General features: G+C 38.3%; 2 protein-coding genes and 1 pseudogene across 3 annotated transcripts in view; 1 reads left to right on the top strand and 2 right to left on the bottom strand.

The window, feature by feature from the left end:
• Positions 1-3,528, top strand: part of LOC107693225 (NHS-like protein 1) — a 123,676-nt gene extending 120,148 nt beyond the window's left edge. The window contains exon 8 of the mRNA XM_016492517.1: positions 964-3,528. Coding sequence (XP_016348003.1) covers positions 964-1,588 — 625 coding nt within the window. The 3' untranslated portion in view covers positions 1,589-3,528. The remainder of the gene's footprint in view (positions 1-963) is intronic.
• Positions 3,529-4,065: 537 nt separating this feature from the next.
• hebp2 (heme binding protein 2) lies at positions 4,066-7,239 on the bottom strand. Of its 2 annotated transcripts, none has more exons than XM_016492516.1 (5): positions 7,076-7,239; positions 6,427-6,514; positions 6,055-6,190; positions 5,468-5,648; positions 4,066-4,846 (listed from the first exon to the last, which is right to left on the bottom strand). In XM_016492516.1, exons 2-5 carry the CDS (start codon positions 6,499-6,501, stop codon positions 4,657-4,659), a joined length of 582 nt encoding a protein of 193 aa, XP_016348002.1. In that variant the 5' UTR covers positions 6,502-6,514; positions 7,076-7,239; the 3' UTR covers positions 4,066-4,656. The 2 variants fall into 2 exon arrangements, with proteins under 2 accessions (XP_016348002.1, XP_016348001.1); XM_016492515.1 differs by having other exon boundaries at positions 6,427-6,531; positions 7,076-7,238.
• A 182-nt stretch (positions 7,240-7,421) lies between these two features.
• Positions 7,422-9,466, bottom strand: part of LOC107693207 (uncharacterized) — an 8,506-nt pseudogene continuing 6,461 nt past the window's right edge.

The raw sequence follows: 9,466 nt of genomic DNA, 5'->3' as shown, positions 1-9,466 counted from the left end.
ACACACACACACACACTTCCGCTATTTATATCCTCCATTAAGTTATTCCTGCTTTTCCAAGTGAAGTGAAGTTTTGGTTTGCTGGGGGCTAGCTGAGTTTAATGAGAAAGTGGAACAGAAATCAATGAAGGGGATAGGCTCATCAAGACTGAAAAAATTAATCACAAAAATTGACTCAAATCTTATTCAAGTCATTCAGCTTCAAGAGTAGTTAGATTAGTTGTTAACTGAAGTGAAGCATTTTCATTAAGTGGCAGCTCTGTCAATAGATTTGTCTTTAAATAATAGTTTCAAACACAAAAAAAAACATCAAACAACTTTTTTGTTTGTACTAAATGAACCGATGTTCTACTGCCTACTGCTAACTAATATAAGCTTTAGCTAATACTTAAAAAAAATTACTTTTGGTTTAGGGATGCACGATTTAAAAATTCTCAATTTTAAAATAATTGATAAAGAGATCATATTAAAATTCTACACTATCAAAACACTAAAAATTAAAACCAATTGTTTTAAATGCTGAAGTGAATTTAGGCATCACAGCATTATAATGTACAGTATTGCTACAGATTTGCTAAAAATTACATTTAACAGTGTTACTAATTTATATTTTTAAAGATGAACTAAGTGTTGACTTCTGTTGACTGATATTGAGATATTGTGCATCCCTTCTTTGGCTTTCATTGCTTTATTTCTCGGTTACACTTTATTTTAAGGTGTCCTTGTTACAGTGTAATTATACATTTAAGTACTGAATAATATGAATTAACTACATGTACTTACTACATATGGTTAGTGTTAGGATAAGGGTTTGGTTTAGGGTTACTTACATGTAATTATGCATAATTGTTATTATAATAGTAAGTACATGTAACGTGTAACAAGGACACCTTAAAATAAAGTGTTACCTATTTCTCTTTTGACAAAACAACTTACCTGACATTACTTCATCTTTGTCTCCAGGTCGAAGCGGAAGGTCCTGGGCCGCAAGGAATCCGAAGAGGACTGTTCACGACGTCCTTTATCCCCACCGGCCACCCCTACAGGAACGGCCCCCAGCTTGACTTCCCCTCTGCCACGGCAAATGGGCTCCATCCAGCGCAGCCTGCGCAAATCCGCAACAAGCAGCGACACCTTCAAGGCCCTTCTGCTGAAGAAAGGCAGTCGCTCCGAGACCAGCTTCCGCATGTCTGCTGCAGAGATGCTGCGCAGCACCGACCCACGCTTTCAGAGAACTCGCTCTCTCGACTCCTCATTCGATCCAGCATCTCCAACGGGCGAGAGCCCCTGCTCTTCACCAGGCCGGAACAAGAGGATGCCCGAGGACTGGGCACGCAACGAGGGAATGTTTTCAACGTCCCCATCGTTAATCGGTCCGAAGTACGGCCGATCTCGCACACCGCCCTCCGCCGCCAGCAGCAAGTATAACACCCGCAGCCGGATCCTCAGCAGCCCCATGACTGTTATTTGCGAGAGGGATGGGGAACTCACCGACTGTGAAGACCCATGCCCTGTTCCTCCATCAAACATGCCCCTCCCCATCTCTCAGGACTCCAACAGCACTTTATGTGAGCAGAGCAGCAGTTAGGATACCAAACGGCTCCTTGGCAAAGGCAGAATGCCTTCTCGGCACCAGAGATTGACTGAGGGCAGAAGACCAGGAGAGGCAGAACTCTAGAAGGTCTTGCCGCCCACTAATCCAGGCAGCACTGTCTGATGTTGTAGTATGGGCTAAGACTTGTGGATCTAAGGTAGAACAAGCAGTCAGCTCAAGCAGTAGATGAGATACTGCTGTATCTGTAGCTCTTCAGAAAAAAAGTAACCAATCCAATCCAATCTGACCTTCTTTTCGGAGAGAACTCCGCTTTCAGTGGCAATACTAGACTCATCTTTCCAAAGCTTAGCAATTACTTCTTTTATGTTGTTCAGCTTTTTATTTCCATTCTTAAGCAGTAACAGTCAGATTTGTGTGGGGTTTTTTTTTGTTTTAAAGCAGTTAACGAAAGTTGTAATGAAGGAATTACTATGTGACTACTTGTTTTGGCTGTAGTAGTTCAAGTTGATGGATATTTTGTGGTGCGTCACATCTCAAACTTCAGCGAGGCAGCTCTTGTCAGCGCCTTACCGCTTGAGTACGCCGGTCTTCAAAGACCCAAGATAAATAGCACACCGACCGATTCCTACAAGTGGGTATCTTTCCAACGGAAGTGTCTGGATTGGAAATTGAATTGGGATTGGAGTTACGAAGGCTTGTTTGTGGAAGCATTTATGTTTGGTTTTTGGTGTGTAGGTTTGCACTGTGTTCATCGTCGTCTTTTATTTGTCATTTAAAAAGCATTGTGTCTGTGTTGGTTATTTTAAAAAGTTAATTCCGACATCTTACTTGAAACAAATGACCGGTTTACTTGTAATTGTTTTGGTTACCAAAGAGCCGAACGGGACACTCTTAACTTGCTGAAATGTGAGGGCGTTTTTCAGCCTGAGTTCTGTTCTGTTAACATCTAGCGAAAGTAACCGCTTAATAACTAATCCTCCTGTTTACCTGTCAAGCGTTTTCTTTTCTGTGCAGTTTTATAATGTTTTTTTATGTATATACCTACAGAAATGTTAAGTAACACCTGATCTTATTTTCAAAGAATTTGTACATTTTAGAAACCTTTGCTAGGAGTGGCTTCCTTTTGTAGAGTATTTATTTTAGAATAGCCAGAATGTGGTTTGATATACTGTGTCTGGAAGTGAGCTTTTTGAGAGGGAAGTGAATGAGGTGTGATTAGACGGGACCTCCTACAGATTTGTGGTCTTTAAATTCAGATTCACCGGTCATAGAACTTCTATTTTGTTCCTTAATCCATTCTACTGATGGAAACACGGATCAGAAAAAGAACGATGGAAAAGAGGAAGCAAGCTGCTAACCCTCTAGAGTATGTCTCTGTAATAAAACATGGTGGTATTTAAAAATTGCCCATCTGTCTTGTCTTGGTCTTTGATTCACTGCCGCCTGTCAGCCGCCAGCCCAAACCACAATCTCATTAGCGCTGTCACTATAACACCCACAGCCGTACATCAGCTCCAGAGGCTTTGCAGGGTCATCAACTCCACTTTCTGTCCTACTGGCCGTCATTTAAAGCTCGATACAGTGACCTGGACCAATCTGATCTTTAGAGGTTCTATCACGACAGACGTCATGAATCCTTGTTTATGATTCGCCTGCAACAGAGAGATGGAAGTAAGCCCCTTGTTTCTCCACATGCACGTCATCTTTTGTGCTGAGCTTGTGAACATGATATTCAGGCAACCGTTACCTCGAAAATAAACCTGATGATGGTGCAGAGTGTGTGTTTGGCCTTGTGAGTTCTCTAGCACCTGAGGTTATGTCCTTTATCAGATAAAGTACTTTTTTTTTTCTCTGGATCTGTTAGTAGTTTAAAATGACCAAAATAAAAATAAATTCCAGACATGTTTCTGTTTATGACTGAAACCTACATGTAACTGATTTTATATATGTGACCCTGGACCACAAAACCAGTCTTAAGTAGCACTGGTATATTTGTAGCAATAGCCAAAAATACATTGTATAGGTCAACATTATCGATTTTTCTTTTATGCCAAAAATCATTAGGATATTAAGTAATGATCATCTTCCGTGAAGATATTTTGTAAATTTCCTACCGTAAATATATTAAAACTTAATTTTTGATTAGTAATATGCATTGCTAAGACCTTCATTTGGACAACTTTTTTTTTTTTTTTGCACCCCAAGATTCCAGGCTTTCAAATAGTTGTATCTTGGCCAAATATTGTCCTGTCCTAACAAACCATACATCAATAATACAGCTTATTTATTCAGCTTTCAGATGACGCATAAATCTCAATTTCAAAAAATTGACCCTTATGACTGGTTTTGTGGTGCAGGGTCACAAATGTTGTTACTATGATCATTTCTCAAATGTGCGTAAAGTATTCCTTAGAATTCAAGCTACAAATACAGAATTGAATAGTGCTATAAAAGTACATTAAGAAAAAGAAAAAACACTCCTAGGACTGCGGTCCTGAAACTGCAGTCTCAGGTGTGGCAGCATAATACTACTCATTTATGCCAGCAAAGCTTTGGTAAAATGCGTTCAGTTATATTTTTTTAACCACTAGATGGCCGTGTTTAAAAATGTGTACAGGTTATTTTAAGACCAAAATGACTAAATACAAGTTGTCAAGTTAATACAATGTTATTGTTCCCTTAAATGATTAGATTCAAGATTCAGTGCAGTATAAACAGCTCAAAATACAGATGACATTATACATATTTCACATTTAAAAAAAGTTAAACTCAGTCAAGTCATGCAGTACTTGATCCTAAGACATTATTAGTGACATTGCAAACAGAGATTTAGGCAATGTGTCAGTCAGTCTGACAGCTAATTAGAAGTTATTTCAACATTCTTTTTGTATAATTTCGCAGTTAACTGTTGGTACCTAAAAATGTTGCAGTAAAATATTGGTCAGATATACAATTAGTACAGTGTTAAATTCTCATATAAAAACATTCAGGCACTTGCGGTACATAGTAAACAAAGCATCTGCACAATAACTATTGTTAAGTTCAAACAAATAAATTGACCTCCTTCTTCATTCACATCATAATGCATGACCATTTGATCGTTAAGACTTTAATTCCTCATCTTTGATCAGCCACACTTCATTCCTGCGGTTGGTCAGTTTGAAGGGGCTGTCATATCCCGCTCTGTAGAACGGAGCCTCCTTGAATTTCATCCCATCCCTCTTGAGGCTCTCTATCAGTTTCAGAAGCTCAGCACGGCTGCTCTCACTGTTAGCAAAGCCTCCATAGGTCCTGCAAAAAAACAAGGCCAAGCTAACATGAAGCTATGACAACAATATTTTAAACTAGAGAATGCAGTAATGTAGTTGTTCCAAGATACTCGGTTTGACCTAGATATAAAATCCCTTGAAAAATAAATTGCCATTCAAAAGTTTAGAGTAACAAGTTTGAATGTTTATAAAATAATTCTCTTATGCTTAGTAAGACTGCATTTATTTGATCAAATAAATACAGTTAAAACAGTAATATTGTGAAATATTACAATTTAAAATAACTTTTTGTCCTATTTTAATATATTTTAAAAAAAAAACTTCCTGAGATGGCGAAGCTGAATTTTCAGCAGTCATCACTCCAGTCTTTAGTGTCACATGATGCTTCAGAAATCCTTGTAATATGCTGATTTTGTGGCCAAGAAACATTTTTTATTGTCAGTGTTGAAAAGTTGTACTGCTTAATATTTTTATGGAAACTGCATTGTTTTATTCAGGATCCACTGATAAAAACTGAAGCACCATTTACTTGAAATAGATTTTTTATTTTTATTTTTCAAAATTCTAAATGTTCTTATTGTCATTTAATGCATCCTTGCTTTAAAAAAAATCTACAATTTGAAAGCCCTCATCACAAACATACCTCACAAAAACCGTGAGCTCTTTTCTGTTCTCGATGAAAGCATCTGGATCAGTGGGTTTGGGTGGGTCAGCCTGATGTTCCTCAGGGATGTAGAAGGACACAGTGAAGGTGCTTTCACAAGCGGGTCCAGCACCAGGCTCAATCATACAGCTCACTGGTGCTGTCATCTCCACCTTACACTCTGATACATGACGTACAGGAAAAGCACTCAAATAAAGCCGATATCCAAGGTGGTTCATTAATTAAAAGGTGCGGAAACATGCACTGTTCTTAGTGTCTGAAATATCTGCTAAAAAATATCTGATATTTTGCAAGTAGAGTGTCATCTGGTGAATCATTAACACAGTTTACTCTGTGGGAACACAACCTGTCACATGCTTTTTATTGTTATAAAAGCATATCCAGATATCCAGGTAGCTCACAGAAAACCTTAATTTACACATAACCGAATTTTGGCTTTATGCATGAGATTTCTCACCCATAAACACAGGCCCAAAATGTGGCAATAATGGCTGAAAGTACTCATCTTGAATGTCTACTACAGAAAAATCTTCTTTCTAGTCCTCTACGGGAACATAACCACTTACTCTTATCATTATTCCCCTGAATGTATTTGAAGAGTCTTCTGAAGCCTGTGCTTAAGGCCGGGTCCTGCTCCATGCCAGTCACAGCTGTGCTGACCCAGTTTGTTGTGTGGTAAGTGCGGACCTCATAGTCTTCACCCTGAAAAGCATTTACTCATCAAATATGACTGGAAATATTTGAGCCATTAAACAACATTCAACCACAAGAAACAAGGTCTGCTTTAAACTAGACATGAGCAGACCACATTAAAAAAATAAGCATTAGCTCTGCTAATAAGCAATAAGTAAATATTAACAAATCCAAAGTCTGCAGTAAAGTCTGGAAGGTTTCTGGCAAAATCACACATGTACACACATGAACACTCACACACTAACCTTACTCTGTTGAGCAGTGAATTTTGGGTGCTGGAGTCCAGAAGAAAAGAAAGTTTGACCGATGGCTTTAAGCATCTTCACTGTAATGCTGTTCAAAATTTAAAACTGTAATAACAAGAGTTGCAATCAATTTAGACAAAATACAATTTAGAAATGGCTCTACATCAGAATGAAGCTCCACACCTGACACCAGATGAATCTTTGTAATGACTTCATATTTTAACCTAAAATATCTTTATACATTTGTATAAAGGACGTGGGAAAAATTGGGTGATATTTATTTTTCCCTACAACATTGAGTGAATTCCCATTTTAGAACATGTCCAGTACGTTTGGACGTAAATTGGATTTTATAGTACTCTAACATGATTATGACAAGGCTATCAATATGTATAAACTATTCTAGCTAATAATTAAATGTTAATACAACTTAAATCAGTTAGTTTAAGTTTTGACATGCTGTAAGCAGTAAATATCTCGCCACACTGAGGAAAAGTACACACTAGCAGTCATGTTTTTCCCTCATACACAACTTAATAAAAAGTGCACACGGATGAATACTGGCGACATGTTGCCAAATTGCGCTGAAATCAAACTACTACTATTTTATACACTTAAATTATGAGATTGCAGTGGTAAATAAACTCACCTGTCCGCCGTTGAGCGCTAAAATGCAAACGCAGTAGCCTATATACAGTCACAGACAGGCTTGTTATAACTTCTAGATAAAGAAGATGCAGTTACGGACGCTATGTAACAAGTCTCCGCTTAAGTAACGCTTACACTGACACTTCCGTGTTTTTATGTTACATCACGCATGAGAAGGCTCCGATTGGTTGTGACGAATATTGAAATAAAGAAGGGCACGACCCAGCAACTCTACACTAATCTGGGGAAGAAAAATTACATCAGTGCCCTTTGCAACAATGGGACAAAATATTAGAAAGAAACTAGCGGATGTACATGATTTACGGTAAGTTTTATTAAATCTAAAGCATTTTTGAACATTCACAAATAGTGATACATTGGAAAGGCGTTAAGTTACTTTGCAGTAAATAAGGTCAACTAGAGTCAGGTTGCAAACACTATTACTTAAAAGCCATACATTTTTCCATCATCACATCAATACTTTAGTACAAACTAATTGTTAATTGCAGACACACATAATCTGAAATATTCCACTCACACTAGACACAAAAACCTGTAAACTTTTTGTCAGAGGAACATCCCCAGTGTGCAAGAGATTGTGTGTAACTTGTTCAAAAACGACAATATTGAATCACTAATAAGCATTAACTATGATATCAACATAAATTTAACCCTAAAGTGTTCTTACAAAGCACTGCAACTTTCAACATGACCTAAGCACCATAAACCTGTGACAAAAATACATACAAATAAAAACACACAAGCTGCTATTAAATGGATCTCCCTGTTGGTTACTTCATCTTCAGAGCCGTGTTTTTCCTTCTTGGGGGCTCTCTCTGAACCTGTCTGGCTCGGGCACCGAACCCCAGGGACTGAAGAGATTCGGTGAGGAAGCGTTGAGTGGGAGATATGCACAGCATTATCAGAAGCTTGGCATCCCCTCCTGTGGACAGGAAAAGACGTCAAAAGGATGGTCAGGTGAGGCTTGGAAGGGAAGAATGTAGGTAGGCCTCGTCTATGACACTTTTAAAGTGGCATGTTAAAACCTGACTGGTTGAACAGGTTTTAACTGTGGTTCAAATAAAAGCAAAGGAAGCTCACATAACTAGATACAAGGAAAAAATATTACAAAATCTTTATTCAGAGGCCAATGAGTGCAAAAAGTATGCATTTCAAGTTCATAATTTATTTAACAGGGACAAAGGATGTCCACGACTGCCCCAGAATTAAGTCAAGTCAAATTTACTTATATAGTGCTTTTGACAACAATATACATTTACAAGTCATCTACAGAAAATTAGAGAGCTAAATTTAATATGTGGTCCCTGAGCAGGCAAAAGGAACATATGGCATTAAAACATTTGTAGATAAATAATAATAATAATAATATACATAAATCATTATATCAAATATTTACCTGATATCTAGTATTTTTATCATTTTCAAAATAAGTTGTCCTATTATAAATGACATGTGCAAAATACAAGCATATAAAACATTTCTGGCTTGTCTTTAGCCATATTTTCTGGATGGACGGATGAAGACAGAATTTTTGAGACAGAATAGGGAACAAGTGTAAAATAGTGGTGTTTCACATCTGCTCTCACCTATGGCGTCCTGTAGTAGATGTGTTAGTTTGCTGTTACGGTAGGGTACATGAGGTCATCTTTCGGCTAGAGCTCCCAGAACATCAGACAAAGCCGAGAGACTGCGGTTTATACAGGAGCTTTCCCACAGAGCGGCACCGGTCACACCTGACACCCCTAAACACATCCCAAAACATCAGCGCTGAAACACTATTCACATCTTCATTTACTTGCAGCACTTGAATAAAATCTGACCTGAGATTTAACACTCCATAAACCTTATGACTGAATATGGTTATTGTGTTTTATTTGACTGTAAAATGGCTTAACTAGTAAGTTCTCATGATGTCTTTGACAGACGGAGCACAACATTGCATCCTCTTACCTACACACTCGCTTCCAGCCAGGTCCACCAACTGCTAGACGAGCGTGATGAGGCTGCCCTGCGGCAGCGTGGGCTCCACCACTCCTTCTGAGACACCCGCTGGACATCCTGTCTGGCATTCTGCAGACGACGAGCTGCAACACACATAAAGGTGATTAGCTCTTTTAACTTTAGAGCGGAACTACAGAGGCCATATTGAGCATTATGATTTGTCCCATATCCATTCATTTTATAGAATTATACGTCTTCTGCCCATATGTCTGTGATGCTACACACCTGAATCCAATGGCAACCTTTAAAAGGTCTTTCAGTGCTATCTTGAGAAACCTTTGGAATGAGCATTGGGCTCTCTTTTTAAAGTAGCAAGAAAGTGCTTAAGTGTGTGTGTGTGTGTGTGTGTGTGTGTGTGTGTGTGTGTGTA

This window comes from Sinocyclocheilus anshuiensis, unplaced genomic scaffold, assembly GCF_001515605.1.
Source record: "Sinocyclocheilus anshuiensis isolate Anshui unplaced genomic scaffold, SAMN03320099.WGS_v1.1 scaffold810, whole genome shotgun sequence".
Lineage (NCBI taxonomy): Eukaryota > Metazoa > Chordata > Actinopteri > Cypriniformes > Cyprinidae > Sinocyclocheilus > Sinocyclocheilus anshuiensis.
This window is presented reverse-complemented; position numbering and strand designations above follow the sequence as displayed.

What these genes read in the sequence shown, in the direction of transcription:
- hebp2 (XM_016492516.1), bottom strand. Translation starts at nt 6,501, where the DNA reads ATGCTTAAAGCCATCGGTCAAACTTTCTTTTCTTCTGGACTCCAGCAC. An exon ending in TCAGGGGAATAATGATAAGA is followed by an intron (nt 5,649 to 6,054) that starts GTAAGTGGTTAT and finishes GTCATGTATCAG; the next exon opens with AGTGTAAGGTGGAGATGACA. An exon ending in GAGCTCACGGTTTTTGTGAG is followed by an intron (nt 4,847 to 5,467) that starts GTATGTTTGTGA and finishes GTTTTTTTGCAG; the next exon opens with GACCTATGGAGGCTTTGCTA.